Raw genomic sequence first — 23,175 nt, 5'->3', positions numbered from 1 at the left:
TTCCCCAACCATGACACTGACACTTCATCGGAACTAAAACCTAAATTCTTCCCAAAGTGTCTTTTTTCTGCCTGCTTTGCTGCCCATTTGAGGAATGAGTGTCCAATTATCCAAACCTTGCGCTGTGACACTGATAAACTTGCCACCCAACCTAAAAAGAGAAAACTATTAATATCTCTGCTCTTAAACTTCGAATTCTGACTCTCTAATATAACGTAAACAACAGTCTGAGGACCAACGCCCCAGTTTCTTAACATCACTAATGGAAAATCCCCATCTGGCCGCTTTTGAAGGAGCCCCAATGTGGAAAGAATGTGTACCAAAATTTACAGGATTCTTCCCAATTTTCTTTAAAGATTTCCTCAACATCAACAGCAACTCGGAAACTTTGAGCTGAGATCCATCTAAGTGTTCGAAAATAAATTTTGACGTTGCACCACTTATCGCTATAAAATCTGACCATGCTTGTTTAGGGCACAAAGGACCACCTATGGTTTGTAAAGTCACTCTTGAACCTTTGCCTGTCTGGTCGGTTTTTGAGTGTTCAAGAAACATTTCTATGTCTCCACAAACCAGAGATACATTCTGTACTTTTAAACCATCATTAATAGAAGTGCCTAGCAGTTCAGACACCCAGAAGGCACCAAAAAAGAGCCAAATCATGCAGAGTGTGAACAAATGGAATTCAAAGGTAGAAAAACAAATGTCATCTAAAACTGGAATCAACCTATACAATAGTTTTAGAGATATAGGCTCCCTTTTATATAACCCTCTCTTATTTGTTTATGCCCAGCCTTGTAAGATCTTCCTGCCCATTTCGCCTGCTGAGGGCTCATATCTCCAAAAGAACTTCCCATAGAATGATATTTCCACTAGCTTCCCAGCTATTGTGGTAAAGGAAATACTCCGTGCTATATTTAGCATAATGAAATTTACTATGTCCGCTCTACGGCGCCTTAACCCTTCACTATCATGAACTCTATACATATCACCTGAATCTAAGAACTCCAGCCAAGCTCTAATGTATGCCAGTTTGGTACTCTTTGCTAATGAATTCTCGATGAGTTGAGAAGCATTAAATTCGCCAAATCCCATACCTGAGTCTTCCGTATATCCGCTCCGGGCGCCAAACCACAGAATCTCTCCCACTGAAAACGAGCTAGGGCATCTGCGATGTTACTTTCAACTCCTGCAATATGTTTAACTTTAAATATTTTGTTACATTTTAAACAGCCTAGCGTGAATGTTTGCAGTAACCTTAACAACTGTTTGTCCTTTGCCTTTTGCCCATTTACTAAGTCCACAACGGTCTTGTTATCTACATTAAAAAGTACCGTTCTATTTGCCAGCTTCGTTCCCTAAACAGCTAGAACCACTATCAATGGAAAAAATTCCATAAAAGCTATGCTTTTCTTGTCTGTGACCCACCTGGCTGGCCATTTCCCTGCGCACCACTTTCCCTCCCAGAAGAGACCGAAACCGTTCGCGGCAGAAGCATCTGAGAATAACTCCATCTGCAAAACGAAATCCTCTTCCAGTGACCAGAGTGTAATGCCATTAAAATCTTTCAAAAAACTTGACCATACCTCAAAATCTGCCCGCATACCAGCAGTTACCCTTATTCTATGATGTGGCAAGTTAATACCAGCCATGGAAAAACCTAAGCGCCTGCAAAATGTTCTGCCTGCATGTATGACCTTGCATGCGAAATTAAGGTGACCCAACAAACATTGAACTTCAAACAATGTTAATTTGTCAGCCCCTATTGCATATTCCAACAACCTGGTTATTTCAACCATTTTCTTCCCAGGGAGTCTACCTTGCATTCTATTGGTGTCTATTTCAATGCCTAGATATGTGAGACAACAACTGGGGCCTTCCGTTTTGTCCTCTGCTAAGGAAACTCCCATTTCTTGTGCAAACTCCTTGAAATCCTTCAAAGCTTTCTCGCAATGCTGTGAACCGCCTTTTCCCATGAATAAAAAATCATCACGGTAGTGTGTCACTCCGTTATGCCCTGTTCGAAAAGAGAAACACCACAGCAGAAATGAGCTAAAAGATTGAAATAGTCTGCATGATATCGCGCAACCCATGGAAGAGTCTTATCCACAAAAAATGTTCCTTCAAAATAGATGCCAAGCAGAGAGAAATCAGAGGGGTGCACTGGCATAAGCCTGAAGGCCGACTTAATGTCACATTTGGCTAATTCAGAGTCTTTCCCTGTGTTTCTTATCATTGTTAATGCTGAATCTACAGAAGCAAATTGGACCATGGAATCTTCTTTTGCAATGAAATCATTAACGGAGAAATCGTGGGGCCATGAGAGGTGTTGGATCATCTTGAAAAGGAGAGACGATGAGATTGTCCAGCAGCCATGAATCGAAAGGGCCTGCCATCCTTCCCTCTTTTACTTCTGTCAGCAGTTTCTCCCTAACGATGTGTGGGAATTCATTTGCAGACTTTAGATTTTTTGCAAATCTGCGACATCTGGGCCCTTGGTATCCCAATTTAAAACCTTCTTTGAAACCCCATTCTAGCATTGTTGCCTATTGCGTATCAGGAACGAATTTTAACCATTTACATAAATTGTCCACCCTGATTGGAGAAAAAGCCCTTGTTCCCAGGCTGGAAAGCAAAACCTCTACCTCTGTTTGGAAACCCACTTCCCCAATTTGATTATTCCCCGAAACATTGTAGAACTGCATGCTTTCCTCCGCACTTTGAGCACTCGTGCTTATATTTGGATGGGTTCCTTGCACAGAATCCCTTATTGAAATTCAAACATGCTCCTGGTAAAAGAGTTTGTGGTCTGTTCCAAGAACCCACCCCCCAGGGTGGGTCTGCTCTGTAAGGGCCGATTAGGAAACGCTAAACCGCAAGCGGAATGCATGGATGGCGGAGGCCGCTGAGGGTACATCCACTGGACCCAGAGTTCATTGTCTACCTCCCCACATGGTTTCTCTGGCACTAAAACTAGTCTGGCTCTAAACTCCTCGTCATAGTGTAACCATGCATACCCCCCAAATTCTGTGGCAGCCTTCCAAATCATGTCTAAATACTTAAAAATGGACACTGACCTGTCAGGAAACTTTTCGCAGTATACGCTGGCGAAAATAAGAAAGGCTGAGGTCCACGTGTCTATGTTAGTTGGCACCCACAGCCTCTTTGCCAATACCCACTCCTCTTCTTTTTATCCCTCTTTTGCTTGTATTTCCCTGTGTAGTAACTTAAATATGTTGATGAACTCCCCTTTTCATATCTTTTCTTTCGTTGCCTTATTTAAATGCGCGTCCAGAGGCATGGACAGACCCATACATGGTAAACGTTTCAAAGTTGATGTACTTTGAACCTCTGATTCTGCCTTATTAATGTTATCTGAACTTACCGTAATTTTTACCTTATTGTCTACCACCACACCTTCTTTAACAACCTGACAGCCTTTCTCTTGTATTATGACCTTAGAATGTTCACTATCTGTTCCTACGCTCTTATCCACCCACAAACGTTTGTGACTGAACTGTATGTGTTCCTCACCTTGATTTGTGGATGTGCGTTCTTCAGTCGGAGTTCTTCTCTTCGCCCCTTTGTGTTGATGTCTTGATCTGAGTCTGCCCCAGGTGCATTCACTTTCTCTGTCCTATAAAAAATAAGTTCTAGAAACATCTTTAGTATATCCCCCCTTTTCCCCTGTAAAATCTTGAAGACCCTTCAATATTACTCCTTCATCCGCAATTTCCCCTTCTTCCAAAGATTCAAAATCTTCCTCTAGTAACTGTGCCACTACCACCCCGCTCTTCCCTACGCTGCCAACCCCCCTGCTACCACTTGGATGCTCCCCATCTCCTATACCCACGTCATATGCTTTCCAGTTAATAGCTTTTTTGAATTTAGGAACTCTTACTGCGTCCAACGATGCAGGAAATTTCGCTTGAAAATCCCCATCCTCTCTATTTCATACGCTGCAGTACGCTAGATCCCTGGACGGAAATTCTTTACTGCCCCTTTATGTGCTTGGCAGTATCTCGCTCACGTCGTGCTGTAAAACGCTTGAATTTGCAAGTGCAATGTGTTAAGTATTTATGCCACACAAAAATAGTAATAAAGTGAAAATCTGTCTGCAGACTACTATTAAGAAGTAGGAATTATTATTTTGTGAAGAACCTCTAAACTTTGAGATTGTACATTCTACGATTTTTAGCATTCAGTACTGCCTCAGGTCAATGGCAGGGCACCGTTCCAGGGGGACTGAAGATACAAATGTGGCATGAGGTCTTTCAATGGATTTGGGTAAAAACAAATAAATAGTGTATATTCAGTCCAAATACAATGAAGCACAGATGGTCTTTCAGCCCTCTTAGGTACTTTACAGATCTGGATATTGTTAGAGGAATTTCCAAATTAGAGCCCTGCAAAAATGTGTCTGTATGTATGTGTTTTTCATATAATACAAAACAGGCCAAAAGGTGGTGGCGTGTTGTAAAGAGTCAAAGGCAAAGATACGGGTATTGAATGGATGGAGGAGAGGCTGTGTTTAGACAGCAGAAGAGGTCTGTTATGCATCTCAGGTAGTGTTATTTTACATGTTTGACTTTAGCTCTTTTCTAAATTGAAAATGGGAGTTCCATTTCCTGGGTGAAGAATTGCCTTCTGTTGTGCTTTTTGCACTATGCTGTCTCCTGTCTGATGATGTCCTGGCTATGCATGTGATGAGAGCCAACGGAGATAGTGAGCTTTCCAGCCAGGTAGATTTTGGTGCAACCTTTGTAGAGGATGCAGGTGGTTTTGAAGATGATTTGGGCAGAACTAGTGGCGTTCCATCTGGGTGGGGATTATGTGATCATATTTCTTCAGGCCATTGATGAAGTTTGTAGGTGTGGAGGGCTGTGAAGAAGGGCATTGCCAGAAACAGATGCTAGAGTACAAGGGCTCGAACAGCAGTTTTGAAGTTGCTTACTGGGTGATATTACCACATAATGCCTGTTTCTCAAAAGCCTAAAATATCTAATCTGATAGATCAAGAGACGGCACCTTGCATGTCCTTTCAAGGTTTTCTCTATGAGATTATTGAAATAGAAATGGTAAGTGCTACGATAAACAAGAGGATTTGCAGTCCTTTGTGCATTTCTCAAGATTAACTCGGAAGTTGCACTACCTTTAGCTGACATTATTGAGAAGGGGTAGCATAGAAATATTTGCTTAATTTTGGTCCTTCCTAAGAGGAGTAAAAAAGCCCTGATGTGATAGTGCTTAGTAGTTTTTACAGCATTATTTCAACATACTGTGTGTGCCCTGTTACAGATGCACCTGCTGCACCAGAGATTATCCAGTACGACACAGAAGGTAAGGCATTGACATGGCTCAGTGTGATTGCATACTGTATAATAGCTGTTTTTGTTCTCAAATTGAGCAGCATACTATTCAGCCTGATTTCAAAGTGGTAGATCAAAAGTTAAAGGTACAGTTCTCTTCAACTGTCTAGAGAATATGATGGCATTACTTCCACACGACCATGTGAAGCTAGGCACAATGCAAGATCTCTGACTCTGTGGCCCTCATTGTCCATGGCCCAGACAAAGGCGCAGTATCTATTGCACCCAAATAAATCCAACAACATAGGAGGTGGAATTCATCAGAGGCAATAAAAAAGTACTTTATAAAAGTTGCACTTCAATAATGGTGAATACAATGTGGATTATGGTGCATACCTAATTTCCGTGTAATTACTAATCCTTTCCCCTGTTTAATTCCAACAAGTTTAACCTTGAGAAATTTAAAAAGACTTGGGGCTTTATTGCATCCACTAATTACTGAGCGAGCTAAACTTGGCATCACTTGGTAGCTCTTTTCCTGCAGAACAGGTATTGTAATTTTCTGGGAAATTCATAATGGCCTAAGACTTGTCCTTTGTTGCCATTGGGTTCCACCCAATCAGAACGCCAGTATTTTTTGCTTTTTAGGTCACCCGGTTTTAGACATTTTACTGTGGGTGTGTCTCACTACATGCGTCTCACCCACGGTAATCAAATGGCAAATAGACTGCTCCTGTTTACCGCTATTGTCAGTCTTTTAATATTAGGCCTCTGCGATGCAGCAAGGGCAAGGGGCACTTGGCTGATTTCATATGAACATTTGTGCACACTTGTTCACATTTGTGCTGGCTGCGCATGGGAGACTACTGTCGGGTGTAGTCTGGCATCTGCGCACAGGTATCCTGGTGTAAAGGGGACTCTGCAGGATTAGATATTCACCTGGGATAGGGCTTATAATGTTAGTGTACACTAATAGGGAAAGTCTGTGTGATTTACTGTTTTGTCAATAGTGACACTCTATTATACACATAGGGAGAACACTGCATTAGAATGCAGTTTCACTCCCCTGTTGTCTACAAAGACCATTGACGTCTTGATTTGTGGTGTAACCTGTGCAGGAAACTCAATTATGTAGCTTCCAACATGATATCTGTACATTCATGGGTCATCTTGAGATTTCATATTTCTCTGGCTCAGCTCAGGATCAGAGCCCAGGCTTTTTGTCACCCTGCTGTGCCCAGTGAATTACATTTCTCTTCAGCGGCCGGCACACAGGCCTCCCCACACAAATGGTGCAATTAGCAGTATTTCACCCAGCTCCTAAGGAATAATGGGGTGGGGTGGGGTGAAATGATCTGCATCAATCAGCTGTCACACTGTACATTTGATGGGCCAGCCTTAGCCCAATGAATAAATGAGAGGCCACAGAAAACTGGAGCCAACCCAGAGGAGAGGCTCTCTTTGAACATTTGATATGAAGGACGCTGGCAGTGATGTCAGCGAGTGGCAGAGCTGAGAACCCAGGAGCAGATGTGACCAGTGACTCATGGATAATGCCATTTTGAACTGGCCCAGTATGCTGTGCAGGAGGGTTGGGACAGGGGTGGAAAGGTGACGAGGCACACTAGATTGGCCAGGGGGGCCTGAATTCTGGATTATTTATCTCCACTTTAAAAGTCTTACACAAGGGGGAGACTCTCTTGCCTGTGAATTTTTACTACACTTCACTGCTGGATCCTGGGACAGCTGTGGAGAACTGGAAAGAGGATTACTCTGACCCCCCACTCAGGACTAACGACTTCGACCAGTTGACCCCAGGACCAGTGGGTCTCCCCTACGGCCAGTGACGCTACACCCCTTGCAACCCTTGAGGAACAGTTTGGGGGAAAGCGCTGGACATTTTGCACCCAGAAACCATAATCAGGGAGAGAGCTGGCGGAGGGAGCCAGGAGAAATAGTTCTGTGATGACTTTGGAAGTTTGGAGAGTTGACAGAGCTCACAATCAGAAGTAAAATGAGCCCAAGAACGTCAAAATCGGCCAAACGAGGCCCGACTTATTACAGTTTAAAGTTTGGCAACCTTTGACCTTTCTTTGCACAGAGTTCATGGGGCTCTTCAGCATCATCTGCCAGATATATGGGATGGGACCCGACGGTTGGCACAAGGATAATTCATACACAGGGAGGGTGTATGTGTGAGGCACCCTCCTGTTACTCTTTTAAACACCCAGCGACCCCATCACTCGGGCATGCTCTTTCTAAGGAGGCTAGGACCCCATCGTTGATCCCCCATGCTGAAAAGTAATTGTGGAGCACCACTGAGATTCCTCAGCACTGGTCAGCTGCCCCACTCCCCATGCCTGTGTCTGAGGCGAGCAGGAGCCTGAAACAGTCATCAGCCCCTGCCCTCAAAGGAATCTTGCCAGGTCCCACGGCAGCACAGAGGAGGGCTGCAAGGACGGGGAGGCAGCAGGGGCAGCCAGAGTTGGGATCCCTGGGCTGCCTCAAACATGAGCAGTTAGGGGTGCCGGGTGAGACCTGGGACGCCTTAAAAACAGATAATATATGCCAAACAACATGATGCACTTGGCCAGAAAACAAAAAAGAAAAAGCATTGTGGCTCTCCCTGCTCAGCAAGAGAGTCGATACTTAAAAATTCACTACTCCCAGATGAGGGCCCCATAATGCCCTGCGAGGCCTGTCTTTTTCTACCCTCATTTTAGCTATTACTCCCCTTGTGGTGGCCCCAGGATGACGGGACCATCATTTATTTAGTGGTATTATTTTGTTCCAGTGAATGGTGATAACTAGCCCTCACCACCTCCCCTGAGTTGGCATGGGTTGCTCTGCCTTGCTATCCGGAGAGAGTCAGGGGGTGTTTGGTTCCCAGTGAGAGGACTTGGGACCAATTACATGTGCAGGCCACACAACTAATAATCCAATTTCATACATTGGTGGCAGTTTTGGGACACATAATATCCCATTCCGGTATGCATTGATAATATTTTATAAGTTCACTTTTGCCACACATTACCTATGTATAAATGTGCAAATATCAGAGCACAAGGGGATCTCTGGATGTGGGAGGAAAAGCCTCTGCACATGTCATGTGAAATTATTGATTGTGGGTTAATGTATTAACTGTGTTTATTATGACCAGTTTGCATTTTTTGAAATGTGATGGTAAGATGGGCTTTCCCAAACAGGGTTGATGTGCATGAGGAGGGTTCTTCTCTATATGTTTATGGGCTACAACAGGTACCCACCCCATAGATCTGGGTGTAGGGGTGAACCCTGCTTTTGGGGGTGTGGGAAGTGATCAGGGGCTCCAAGACATTCTCGTGCTTGCCATGGGCACTGCGAGGGAGTCCACAGTGAGCCATTCTTTTTACAGTTTTCTTGCCTTTGGCACAGGTCAGAAACCAGTAGAAGGATGTAGTTGGAGGGTACCCAGGAGTAGTCGACGCCCCCTAGGGGTTCCCACCAGGAGGGTGGGAGGTTTCCTAGAAATTTCCCCAAGGGGTGCAAGAAAGTTGATTATCTGGTGGGGAGGTGGAGCTAGTCCAAGGGGGCTAATAGAGATCTGTGGCCCTGTAGTTAGATGGTTCACAAGGTTGAAGATGTAGTGGCTGCCCCTGAAGAGAAATGAGAGGGGATTCCCTAGATTCCCGGGACAGGTTAATGGTGGACCTTGAGATGTCAGGTTAGGGTAGGCAAGTGCCCAAGGACAGTGTAGGATGTCATACTAGAACTGTGTTTTTTTTACTTGTGCCAGGGTAGTGGCTGGGCAATATCCAGCTGGATGTCCAATCACGTAGGTCTTGTCGGGTCACATCCAAGGACTGACGGTGGAGACCCTGTGGCTGGTGGGTGTTGTCGCAGCATGGTGAGGGTGCAGTAGGAGATGTCTTAAGCCATCCCCTGACTAGTGCATTGCTGGTGTACAAGCCTTGAGGTGGAAGCCCTGGGGCCCTTAACATCCTGGGTTGCCAGGCATTGACTTAGCTGGTGGGTGTGTCCATCCAACAAGCTGCAGAAGGCTGATCTGCCCGCAGTGACCCCAGCAGGAGGCCAGTTTGGGCCTATCTTAAGTGAGGGGACCATGTGCTTTAGATTGAGTAGTGTAGTCACTTCTGTTTATGTTACTCTAATCTAACAGTGAGACAGGTTGTGAAGGACTTTGCCTGTGCTGACATCTAGTGGGTGCACTTTAGATGTACCAGTCTAGGGCGCTGCCCTAGACCCCTCAGAAGTTCTGTATCACCAGGTAAGGACTCAGTAGGAGGGAACACGCCCTCTGCTGAGTTTGGTGAAAGGAGGCAGTGTGCCACAAGTTGACCTGTTGGACCTTTCACTGAGGGATCTATGTGGTCCCTGGTTGGTCTTCATGGTTGTGACATGGATGTTGGGAAGGTGCTTCAGTGGGGCCTGAGTCAGGCTTGTCCTACTCAGGGGCCGATTCCGATCCGGGTCGGAAGGGCACCGAACGCGATCCGGCCAGAAAAACTATGAGCCGTATGTGTGTTTTCCGCCCGACTTGTACAGCTGTATGAGTGAGCAAGTACGATGCGAGCTACATGAAATTCACTGACAGAGTCATTTCCGGGTCTGAACTGCTCCGTACGTCTCGGTCGTAAGCTAAGGACAGCCTGTGCGAGCTGGAGTGTCCGGCTCGCAAATCGTCCAGGTGGTTGCCTTTGGGGGTCCGCGTCGGACCCCCTGTTACCCGCAGCCCTATGACTCGGACACAGGGGGAGAGCTAAGGGTCCCCCCAACACAGTCATGTACGGTGCGGATGGCACCGACGCGTACTCACTGTAGGGGGCGTACTTGTCTGCGACGTACGCATTCAGTCAATGGGAGCCCATGTACGCGTCGTATGACCGGCTCCCATTGACTTCTATGGGAGTCTGACCGAACCGAGTCCGACAGCATACTCGCTCAGTCGGACTGCAGGACTCCGGCTCGGTCGGAAAACACTCCGGATTCGGCTCGGTCGGAGTGCTTTCCGACCCAGATCGGAATCGGCACCTCAGTGTCCTGTGGTGCTTCTGTTGACAGGTGGGGCTGAAATTAATCCACAGGTGAGAGGTTCCTATGGTGGGAACTGCCTAAGAGTGGCTCTTATCTGGAAGCACCCCGTGATTGGGCTGCAGTCTCCTTAGGGATGCAGTCATCCTGAGATGGTGTGGTGACTCAGCTGAGTGAGGGTACTTGGTTGTGTATTCTCCAGAGGGGGGTCTAGCGGTAACCCTAGTACAGGTTTTAGACCTGTCCGTTGTGTTGGCGCCAGTGCTGAGGCACTAAACCCTTGCTAGGAGAGGTGTGGTGGATGTATGCTCAGTTTGACATTTCTCACTCATTAACCAACCCTGAGTGGGCCTTCCTCTTCCACCAGAACACCCACAGGGTAAGCCCTAAGGGGCAAAGGAAGTGGTAGGCACAAAGCAGGGCAGGTATACCTGTGTGCTCCATTTACACGTAGTGAAGAACCCCCATGTGGGTTTTCTCTACCTAGGAGGTTGACTCTTCCCATGGGGACACCACCTGTTTGCTGATTCTCTTTTAGTGGCCTTAGGGCTCTGGTCATTTTCCCACTGTAAATGCAGTGTGAAAGTGCATACATGCTTCCTAAACATGTTAAGAAGCAACATTCTGCAATGCCATCTCCAACCTCATCGTCCCCTAGCAATAAACGTTCATGACTATGTCCTACTCTGTAACCTCAACTTCCAAATTCCTCTGCACCCAAAAACATAATTTGCAGTGCACCACAAGGATCATCTCTCAGCCCCACCCTGTTTAATGGTTCAGTGACTAAATATCAAGGGACAGAATATAGACTGCTCAAAATATCGACTCAAAAATATCGAAGGAAAGAATATAGAATGCCTATCTACAAACAGGTAAGTACTAAAATATTGAGTACAAAATATAGAATGTTAAAATATAGTTAACTAAAATATAATTTTTTTTAAATGTATTAAAAATAATATAAAAGTAATTAAATAATAAACACAATGAAATAAAACATAGTTAAAATAAATTTTAAAAAGCTTAAAATGTAAAAGTAATAGAAAAAATTTAATTTTTTTTAAACATATATATTTACTTAATAATATTATAAAATAATTATTACTCTTAATTATAAAATATTTAAAACATTATTACAAATATATTTACATATATATATATATTCCCACAACAATCCAATGATGCGCTCTCAGTGACCAAAGAAGGCAAAATCCGGGGTAGTGCAAAAAAGAGGTGTTTATTCCTCACAACGCGTTTCAACTCGTTGCAGAGTCTTGATCACGTAAGGAAACAAATGGGTGACTGACGGATAAAGCTTTTCCGGGGTAAACCGTAACAAAGGACAATCTTGTTGGGTACACTGGTCAGGTGGTCAAAAGCGGCAGACATGTTGTAGTGGCACCACAATACAGGAATACGATGCTGTAATATGTGAGTACATGCAGTATTAGAACAATGTTCTTACAATATCAGATCAATGTAGAAATGAAATAAAGTTTAAATGTCAATATAACTCACATTGCATGGAGGTGCAACACAATGTCAGAACCTGAAGGGTCAACGCCCAAAAGGCGGCCGGTGTATGTGTAGCTTTGGGAAAAATATACTCCTGAATGTCCCAAAGTTAAGATCGCATGGGACTGAGTAGTGTGAACAGTCGGTACAATATAATGGGCATCTACTGCGTCGAAGTGCCAAGGGGAGTGTGTGACAGTATCGATGGTGCAATACACGTGTGATACGTCAGTGAATATGCTCAAGTGAGCAGGGGTAACATTACTCCAGGCTAAGATGGCACAAAACGGCAAAGGAAGTCAAGACATGAGGAGTGCTGGCAAGTGCCAGTGGACGTATGTAAACAAGTCCGTAATGAAGTGATCTCAGTCAATTAAACGTGAGTGACCATACCACAACCGGAGTGAGCTTCATCCCATCAAAGTGAAGTGACGGGGGAAAGGGTAGGAAGCCCGTGATGGTGTTCGTAGGTGGATGGGCTCCTTCCTTCCCTCCTGTAAAAAAGGAAAGAAACAAAACAAAGCTTAGTATCAATACATGGCAGATATCTAAGTTGTCGACAAAACATGTCTTTGTTTCTACTCAAAATGTGCATCGTGTGGAGAAAGAGAACGGGGATGGCAGACTGAAAATAAAATCAAAATAAAGCAAGATAAATGAGGTCATCATACATATCAAAACAATAATATGCAACTGTAAGCTGACGTTCAAAACATCCTGGTGAGAAACAGACTAAAATTCAGCTCTGACAGACATGCTGCTGTTGTAAATGTGTGGTAGCTGGAAACTGGGAGCTGTAGTCTAAACAGGTACATGGTGCATGACATAAGTTTATTTTAGATGTACTGCCAGCTCTTCATCCTGATTTAAACCCCCAGGCTGCTTGGTCTGAAAATCCACGATGTATCTGGATTCTCTCTGTCTCAATTTCAAGACCCTGTCACCACCTCTAGGGTTATTCGGGATTTGTTCTAAAATGAAGAATCTCAGGAGACCTGGATTGGAGAAATGCCTCTCAGAGAAGTGGCGAGCCACAGCGTATTTCTCATCTCCATGGGAGATGGCACGGTAGTGTTCTAGTATCCGTTTTTTCGCCATAAGGGTTGTGCTGCCAATGTACCATAATCGGCAGGGACACTCGATCACGTAAATCACAAAAGTGGAACTACACGTGAGAAATTGAGTGATTTCCTTGTAAACCCCATTGCAGCTGACCTTTTTACACAGATAGCTATTTCTGCAGGCCTTGCAGTGCCCACACGGGTAGAAGCCCTGTAGGCCATGTTCCTGCCTTTGGGGGTACCTGGTGACATCATTGTGTAAGAGTTGATCCCTGAAATTCCTCCCCTTTCTGTATGTGATACTGGGTCTGTTGGAGATGAATTCCCCAATGATCGTGTCAGCCTTGAGGATGTCCCAGTTTTTGTTGAGGATGCCCTGTATCTTGTGGGAGTCAGCACTGTACGTGAGGATGATCCTGGTCTCCTTGTCTTCTAAGGGCAAGGTGGGTGTTGTTTTGGAGAGAATGGTATCTCTATTGACGTTGTCGGCTCTACCCTTAGCTCTGTTCAGTACCCAATTGGGGTACCCTCTGGCTCTAAAACGTTCCAACATGCGCGTGCTCTCTAGTTGATAGTCAGTTTCAGTGTTGCAGTTCCTTTTTGTTCTGAGCAGTTCACCGTGTGGGATACTCCACTTGAGGGTGTCCGGGTGGCTGCTCAGAGCATGTAGGATACTGTTGCCAGCAGTGATCTTCCTGTGTAAGGTGGTACATATGACTTTATCTTTGATGGTGAGTTTGACATCAAGGTATTCAGCTGAACTCTCACTGATGGTACTGGTGAGGATGATATTGTGGATGTTGGTGTTGAGAAGTGTGATAAACTCCCGGGCTTCCACCTCAGTGCCCTTCCAAATGAGAAACAGGTCGTCTATGTATCTGAGCCACATCACTGTCTGTTCTAGATAATGCTTGTAGATGGGGTTGGTGAAAATCTCCTCCTCCCACTGGCCCATAAACAGATTCGCGAAAGATGGCGCAAAACAAGAACCCATCGCGGTACCCGTAGTTTGCCTGTACAGGGTACCGTCAAAAAGGAAAATGTTGTTAGATAGGCAAAATTCTATCATGCCTAAGATCATCTTGTTATGCTCCCTGTAATGTAAGGGCCTAGTGTTCAAGAAGTGTTCACAGGCCTCGAGGCCTTGTCTGTGGTCAATGATAGTGTAGAGCGATTGCACATCTAGAGTAATCAGCAAACATTTATCAACAAGTTGTAAATTGTTGATTTTGCCAAGGAAGTCTTTCGTGTCCTTGACATAACTGGGCAGACTGGTGACGAAGTCTCTTAGAAAATGATCGACGTATTTCGATATGTGCTCAGTAACACAACCCCTAGATGACACAATAGGTCGCCCTGGTGGTCTGGAGTGGCTTTTGTGTACCTTAGGTAGTAGGTATAACACAGGTAGAATGGGGTGGTCGTTCTTCAGGAAACAATACTCATCCCACTCTAAAATGCCTTTATCTCGCCAGGTAGTAAGCATCTCCCAGATTGTGGTGATGCTCTTGCTGTATGTGCCGGTGTCAATTGGTGTGTAATATCTGGTGTCTGATAATTGTCTAAGTGCCTCAGCTATGTAGTCTTCCCTGTCCATAATCACCACATTACCACCCTTGTCAGCTGGGCGTATAATGATACTTGTATCGTCACCCAATGCTTTGAGTAGTGTTCTCTGTTGGACTGTTAAATTGGGTGTGTGGTGACAGTTCTTCTTGTGTCTGTATGTGCTCAGGGACTTACTGACAATGTCTTGAAAGGTATCGATGTTGTCGTGCGGCAGCATGGGCAGGAAGGTGGACTTGGGTTTAAAACCTGAGTGCCCAGAGGAATCAGTGATTATATTAATATCCTCCAAAATTTGTGTGGTAGTTAATCCGCCCCCAGTAGGTATGTGGTCATGCAGGTGTTGTTGGTTGGTGATGGTGTCGGCATTGCTGTCAGTGCCCTGATCCAAATCCAACATGGTGATCAGAGTATCTATGTCTCCAACAACCATGTTGTCACTGTATACGGGTGTCTCACTAATGCATTTACTCGTGTGTTCCAGTCTCTTGAGTTTTTGCCATTTTTTTAGTTTTAGTTTTCTAGAAAATTTGAAAAGATCAATCCTAGTGCCTGCATAATCAAATTTTTTGGAAGGGCAAAACGAGAGTCCCAAACATAAGGTGAGTTTCTCAGTTTCAGATAAAGGTCTCTTGGACAGATTTATGATAGTTTTATTCACCATGTCTGTATCCATTAATACATCTTCCTTGGGCGTGATCTTCTGCTTCCCATTGCGCCCCTTGCCCTGCCTCTTCCTCCATCGTTAGAATGTCCTGAGTCTTCTATTCCTCCGTTTGCGTTTCCTCTGCCGCGGCCTCGGCCCTGTCCCCGGCCCCTCTGGCGTCGTGTTGTCATCATTGGAGTGTTCTGTATGGTCCTCTGGCTTCGCCGGATGTCTTGGTACTCCTCTAAAAAATTAATTTGTCTAGAGGGTTGATTGGTAGGGATGCTGGTATCCACAGAGACATCTGATTCTGTGTCACTGGTCAGTGAGGTGGTAGGTGCTGGTGTTTCACACTGGATGTCGGTAGTTGCCAGTTTGGTTGTTTCTGAATTGTACAAGTGGTCATATTTCCGACTGAACGTTAGGATCCTGCCACACTCGTAGTCCCTGTAGTCTCGATCGAGTTTCCTCTCTTTACGAGCTTTAATGTCCTCTTCGTATTTTCTGAGGCGTTCTTTTATGGTATTCATTGTGGCCTCGAGTTTGCCAGTATCCATTGTTCTATTCAGTTCCGCCAGAATCTCTTGTATTTCCTTTATGATCTTGTCCCTGTCAATCCATGCATATTTCACAAGGATCTCCAACATCCTTTTGGAACTTAATGCAGAGTTCTTGGACCATTCAGACAACATCTCAGGGTTCGGTGTTTCATATGTGGGGGTAGTAAAGATTCGTAGACCTCAAGTGGAGTATCCCACACGGTGAACTGCTCAGAGCAAAAAGGAACTGCAACACTGAAACTGACTATCAACTAGAGAGCACGCGCCTGTTGGAACGTTTTAGAGCCAGAGGGTACCGCAATTGGGTACTGAACAGAGCTAAGGGTAGAGCCGACAACGTCAATAGAGATACCATTCTCTCCAAAACAACACCCACCTTGCCCTTAGAAGACAAGGAGACCAGGATCATCCTCACGTACAGTGCTGACTCCCACAAGATACAGGGCATCCTCAACAAAAACTGGGACATCCTCAAGGCTGACACGATCATTGGGGAATTCATCTCCAACAGACCCAGTATCACATACAGAAAGGGGAGGAATTTCAGGGATCAACTCTTACACAATGATGTCACCAGGTACCCCCAAAGGCAGGAACATGGCCTACAGGGCTTCTACCCGTGTGGGCACTGCAAGGCCTGCAGAAATAGCTATCTGTGTAAAAAGGTCAGCTGCAATGGGGTTTACAAGGAAATCACTCAATTTCTCACGTGTAGTTCCACTTTTGTGATTTACGTGATCGAGTGTCCCTGCCGATTATGGTACATTGGCAGCACAACCCTTATGGCGAAAAAACGGATACTAGAACACTACCGTGCCATCTCCCATGGAGATGAGAAATACGCTGTGGCTCGCCACTTCTCTGAGAGGCATTTCTCCAATCCAGGTCTCCTGAGATTCTTCATTTTAGAACAAATCCCGAATAACCCTAGAGGTGGTGACAGGGTCTTGAAATTGAGACAGAGAGAATCCAGATACATCGTGGATTTTCAGACCAAGCAGCCTGGGGGTTTAAATCAGGATGAAGAGCTGGCAGTACATCTAAAATAAACTTATGTCATGCACCATGTACCTGTTTAGACTACAGCTCCCAGTTTCCAGTTACCACACATTTACAACAGCAGCATGTCTGTCAGAGCTGAATTTTAGTCTGTTTCTCACCAGGATGTTTTGAACGTCAGCTTACAGTTGCATATTATTGTTTTGATATGTATGATGACCTCATTTATCTTGCTTTATTTTGATTTTATTTTCAGTCTGCCATCCCCGTTCTCTTTCTCCACACGATGCACATTTTGAGTAGAAACAAAGACATGGTTTGTCGACAACTTAGATATCTGCCATGTATTGATACTAAGCTTTGTTTTGTTTCTTTCCTTTTTTACAGGAGGGAAGGAAGGAGCCCATCCACCTACGAGCACCATCACGGGCTTCCTACCCTTTCCCCCGTCACTTCACTTTGATGGGATGAAGCTCACTCCGGTTGTGGTATGGTCACTCACGTTTAATTGACTGAGATCACTTCATTACGGACTTGTTTACATACGTCCACTGGCACTTGCCAGCACTCCTCATGTCTTGACTTCCTTTGCCGTTTTGTGCCATCTTAGCCTGGAGTAATGTTACCCCTGCTCACTTGAGCATATTCACTGACGTATCACACGTGTATTGCACCATCGATACTGTCACACACTCCCCTTGGCACTTCGACGCAGTAGATGCCCATTATATTGTACCGACTGTTCACACTACTCAGTCCCATGCGATCTTAACTTTGGGACATTCAGGAGTATATTTTTCCCAAAGCTACACATACACCGGCCGCCTTTTGGGCGTTGACCCTTCAGGTTCTGACATTGTGTTGCACCTCCATGCAATGTGAGTTATATTGACATTTAAACTTTATTTCATTTCTACATTGATCTGATATTGTAAGAACATTGTTCTAATACTGCATGTACTCACATATTACAGCATCATATTCCTGTATTGTGGTGCCACTACAACATGTCTGCCGCTTTTGACCACCTGACCAGTGTACCCAACAAGATTGTCCTTTGTTACGGTTTACCCCGGAAAAGCTTTATCCGTCAGTCACCCATTTGTTTCCTTACGTGATCAAGACTCTGCAACGAGTTGAAACGCGTTGTGAGGAATAAACACCTCTTTTTTGCACTACCCCGGATTTTGCCTTCTTTGGTCACTGAGAGCGCATCATTGGATAGTTGTGGGAACATTACGAGTCGGCGTGCTCCGCCGACATTTGCGCCACCTCTCATGGGTCAAGCGGTCCAGAAGGAGCGTTTGTGGATTCATATATATATATATATAAACCTATTATCTAAATATAAAAATAAATAATATATAATAATTTAAATAATTAAAGTAATACTTTTTATGTTAATTAATAATTTACACTACATTAAGGTGTCGATTCCGATCCTGTAAAACCCGGGTACGAACCGTCGTATGGAGCGTTTTCTCCATACGACTCGTACCCGGGAAAACCACCTTTCAAACAAGCAAGTACGATTCGTACAGAAATACCATTTCTGTACGAATCGTAAAAAATTACAAGCGTGGAAAAAATACCCACAATTCCGATCCGGGACATCGCGGACGTGACGTCCGGACGGAGTCAGGCAGCGTTTTACAAACCAGCAAGTACAATTCGTGCCCACGTCACTCCGCACGGATCTTTATTTACGGCAGCCAAAACTGCCGGAAAATCGAGGACGACGCGAAGAAGCAGCACCATTATGTGACGGACAGCCATGGACCCCATCCTACGTGTCATCCCGGCCCTCATAGCCTACAACCTGGTGCACAGAAACCCACTCAGACGCCGCAGGTCAGCACAACACCCAGGGGCAAAGGGGGGGGGCGAGGGGCAGAAAACATAACCCCCACCCTAGTAAAAATGTCACAATGACCTGTACATACATGACCTCCAGGCTCTGGTCACTTCGGGGGGGCGTGTCCACAAATTCCCATGTACCGTCACAACGGAAGTGGACGTGGACACGTACCCGTCACCACGATGATGCTGGTACGGGCCATACCCACGCTCTGGGGGCGTGGGTATGGGGCGTACCCCACATCACCACTACAATGCTGGTACGGGCCGTACCCACGCTCCGGGGGCGTGGGTACAGCGCGTACCCCTACATCACCACTACAATGCTGGTACGGGCCGTACCCACGCTCTGGGGGCGTGGGTACGGCACGTGGGTACGGCACATACACCTACATCAACACCTCAAAGGTGGTACACTTCAATGGTGGTATGGGCCGTACCCACGCCGTCAGAGCGTGGGTACGGCCCATACCAGCATTGTAGTGGTGATGTAGGGGTACGCGCCGTACCCACGCACCCAGAGCGTGGGTACGGCCCGTACCAGCATTGTAGTGGTGATATAGGGGTACGCGCCATACCCACGCCCCCAGAGCATTGTAGTGGTGATGGATGGGTACGCATGGTACGGACCGTGCACCCTATGAATGTGGGGGTACGGTCCGCCCCACCCGTACCCCTACAGCACCAGTACAGAATGGATACAAGGCGTACACGCCACGGTTGTTGACTTAGGGCCTGGTGCAGCATATACGCATTGGTGTGTGTGTATGTATGCACAGGGCAGCAGTGTACTGCACCAAGGGTGCGGGTGGGTGGGTGGCTGCAGAGGACTCCCAGCAGTGGACAGAGACATGGGTGTGGGTGCATATCACTCCCAGCAGTGCCCAGACATATGAGGGGTGTGTGCCTATCACTCCCAGCAGTGCCCAGACATATGAGAGGTGGGTGCCTATCACTCCCAGCAGTGCCCAGACATATGAGGGGTGGGTGCCTATCACTCCCAGCAGTGCCCAGACATATGAGAGGTGTGTGCCTATCACTCCCAGCAGTGCCCAGACATATGAGGGGTGGGTGCCTATCACTCCCAGCAGTGCCCAGACATATGAGGGGTGGGTGCCTATCACTCCCAGCAGTGGACAGAGACATGGGGGTGGGTGCCTATCACTCCCAGCAGTGCCCAGACATATGAGGGGTGGGTGCCTATCACTCCCAGCAGTGCCCAGACATGGGAGGGGTGGGTGCCTATCGCTCCCAGCAGTGCCCAGACATATGAGGGGTGGGGGCCTTTCAATCCCAGCAGTGCCCAGACATATGAGGGGTGGGTGCCTATCACTCCCAGCAGTGGACAGAGACATGGGGGTGGGTGCCGATCCCTCCCAGCAGTTCCCAGACATATGAGGGGTGTGTGCCTATCACCCCCAGCAGTGGACAGAGACATGGGGGTGGGTGCCTATCATTCCCAGCAGTGACAGACATATGAGGGGTGGGTGCCTATCACTCCCAGCAGTGGACAGAGACATGGGGTGGGTGTCTATCACTCCCAGCAGTGCCCAGACATATGAGGGATGGGTGCCTATCACTCCCAACAGTGGACAGAGACATGGGGGTGGGTGCCTATCACTCCCAGCAGTGCCCAGACATATGAGGGGTGTGTGCCTATCACTCCCAGCAGTGGGTGCCTATCACTCCTAGCAGTGGACAGAGACATGGGGGTGGGTGCCTATCACTCCCAGCAGTGCCCAGACATATGAGGGGTGGGTGCCTATCACTCCCAGCAGTGGACACAGACATGGGGGTGGGTGCCTATCACTCCCAGCAGTGGACAGACATATGAGGGGTGGGTGCCTATCACTCCCAGCAGTGGACAGAGACATGGGGGTGGGTGCCTATCACTTCCAGCAGTGCCCAGACATATGAGGGGTGGGTGCCTATCACTCCCAGCAGTGGAGAGAGACATGGGGGTGGGTGCCTATCACTCCCAGCAGTGGACAGACATATGAGGGGTGGGTGCCTATGACTCCCAGCAGTGCCCAGACATATGAGGGGTGTGTGCCTATCACTCCCAGCAGTGCCCAGACATATGAGGGGTGGGTGCCTATCACTCCCAGCAGTGCCCAGACATATGAGGGGTGGATGCCTATCACTCCCAGCAGTGCCCAGACATATGAGGGGTGGGTACATCATCCTCAAATGAACACAACTCCATGGGTTCATGAACGCATCCCCAATGTGCGACTATGTTGAGAGTGCCAAATCAACACATCACTGACAGCAGTGTCCCACACCCATGAGGATGGATGTCTTCCCCCCACTGCATGACACACCACATTTGGGTGTGATGGCAAATGACACATGAATACCCACCCCTGGCGGAAGCTGCACAATACACACACTCAGATCATGTCACAAGACTGTATATTTATGTGAAAGCCTACTAAACCAAAAGAGCCAAAGGGAACACACACTGTCACGCACATTCCAGGACAGATAGGAATGTACAGGTGCAGGCACAGCCACCAAGTTGTTGTCTCCCATGGAAGGAATAGGGTGGACTTCCCACAGATACAATGCCCTCAATTGTCAGTCAGGTGACCAAATACCCTGCAGAACAAGTACCATATGTGTGCTACGCTGGGAGTACACACATGCATAGTGCGGAAAAGGGACCATTTCCACATGGAGGCATGGCAACATACTCCAGACACAGGTACAGTGACTAGCAAGGATGGCACAGACGATGCAGCCGGAGACATTGCTGAGCAGGCATGGACATAGTTGAAGGGATCCGTCAGCCACAAAGGAAATGTAGACACAGGTCAGCTCAACAATTGTGCAACTCCCTGCAGGGAAGATGTCAGGTGCCACAAAGGAAGGGACACTCCTTGGGAGAATGTCTCCAAACACTAAGAGCATACACAACCAAATAATCATTGCAGAGACCTTGTGATGGCACGCAGAAACCAGCCTCCACCCCATGAGCACCAGACTCAAACATTTCCCAGACACCTAACACATGATCACCACCACAACTCATGGAGCATCAGCACCAACCTCAATACCTGAAAAGAAATTGTGCTCAAAGTAAAAACAAAATGCTTTATTCAGCAGTAAATAAAAAGTGGCAAAGGGTAATATTTCCAAAGGCCATAGGCCAGTCCAGTTCATAAGTCCTGGGGGGGGGCACATCACAACGTGTCTCCCCTAGCTTGCCTGCACATTTGAAACCTCTGGTTCATCCACTGGGGTGGGGGCATCCTGTGGGGAAGGACCAGGCACCGCAGGTACAGGAGGGGGAAGGGTAGGGGTTGTGGGTGCAGGGACGGATGACTCCACCACAGGGGGTGGGGCAGCGCCATAGGTGGATTCAAGCATGGCGCTGCACACTACTGCCAGGTCGGCCAGCGTCTCCCCTGCACCCGAATAAACCACAGGCCCCAAGGAGGGGGGGGTCGGAGGGATGGAGTGCAGCACCACTGGGGGAGGGGATGGACAGGGGGGGGACTCAACTCCCCTACCCGTGGAGTGCCTTGCCCGTTTGCGCGCTGGTGAGTCAGTGGGGCTGAGGCCCAGCCCAGCCAAGTAGCTCTCCTTCTCCGATAGTGGGGCAGGGGAGCCGAGGGGAGTGCGATGGGAGGGACTGGGTGGTGAGGCATGCGGAGTCGGAATGTGGCTGCGTGTCTGCCTGTGTGCCCTATACCCAGTGGGTGTGCCTACTTCCCCCTGAGTGTGCGTGACAGGAGGTGTGCGCTTTCCCTTCCCTGTTGGTGTGCTGGCTGTCTCTGGTGTGGTGCCTGCCGTGGAATGTGTGTGTGTGCTTGGGACAGGCATGGGAGTGGGAAGTGTGGATGGTGCAGGGGTAGGTGGGGGGACGAAGCGCTGCAGGAGACTCACTGCTGCTGTCAGAAACGAGTCCATGGACCTGAGCAACATCCGTTGGTCAGACATCGCTGATGACATGCCCTCCGTGTACGACATCATCTGTGTCAGCAGTCTGGTGTGGCCATGGAGGACAGTCATGATCGATGTCTGCCCAACCTGCAATTGCCGCTGAATGTCCACAGACTCGGCAGTGAGGGCAGCAGGGGGGACTGGGGCAGGGGGTGCGGTGCCTGTCACGAAGGAGACACGGTGTTGCCTAGCACGGACAGAAGGGACCGGAGTAACTGGGAGGGCAGTGATGGGAATGGAGGGGGCGGTGACAGTTGTAGTGCTGCTGCCAGCTGTTGGAGCAGCCTCCGCCCCCTCAGGGAGTTCAGCCTCAGACCCGTCTGCGTCGTAGTCGGTGTTGGTACTACCCAGGTCCTCCGCCGCACTCCCCTTGCCCTCCGTGCTACTTGATGCTGACGACTCGCCAGGAGTGTTGGCACTGGTGCTTGATCCCTCCTCCACGTCCATGCAGGTGTCTCCCTCGGTGTCCCCCGATGATGCTGTGGGCAAGGTGAAGAGACAGGAAATAATCAGTCACCTGTGTACATCTGACACATGAGTCCAAACTAAATAGGTCACAGTGCATATCAGGAAATGCATCATGAGTAACATCTAGAATACTCCGCACATATGTAAGCCCTGCACTCCCCAGTTGTTTCACCCACCATGCCACCTCAAATAATGAAAATCAGGACACGAGA

At 47.3% G+C, this 23,175-nt stretch overlaps 1 protein-coding gene across 1 annotated transcript in view; it reads left to right on the top strand.

Moving 5' to 3' along the window:
* The window catches only part of LOC146808987 (sialic acid-binding Ig-like lectin 13), a 435,230-nt gene that overhangs the window by 218,997 nt on the left and 193,058 nt on the right, over positions 1-23,175 (top strand). Inside the window, exon 5 of the mRNA XM_085614274.1 lies at positions 5,299-5,340. Coding sequence (XP_085470400.1) covers positions 5,299-5,340 — 42 coding nt within the window. The remainder of the gene's footprint in view (positions 1-5,298; positions 5,341-23,175) is intronic.

This window comes from Triturus cristatus, chromosome 7 (genome assembly GCF_964204655.1).
Source record: "Triturus cristatus chromosome 7, aTriCri1.1, whole genome shotgun sequence".
Lineage (NCBI taxonomy): Eukaryota > Metazoa > Chordata > Amphibia > Caudata > Salamandridae > Triturus > Triturus cristatus.
This window is presented reverse-complemented; position numbering and strand designations above follow the sequence as displayed.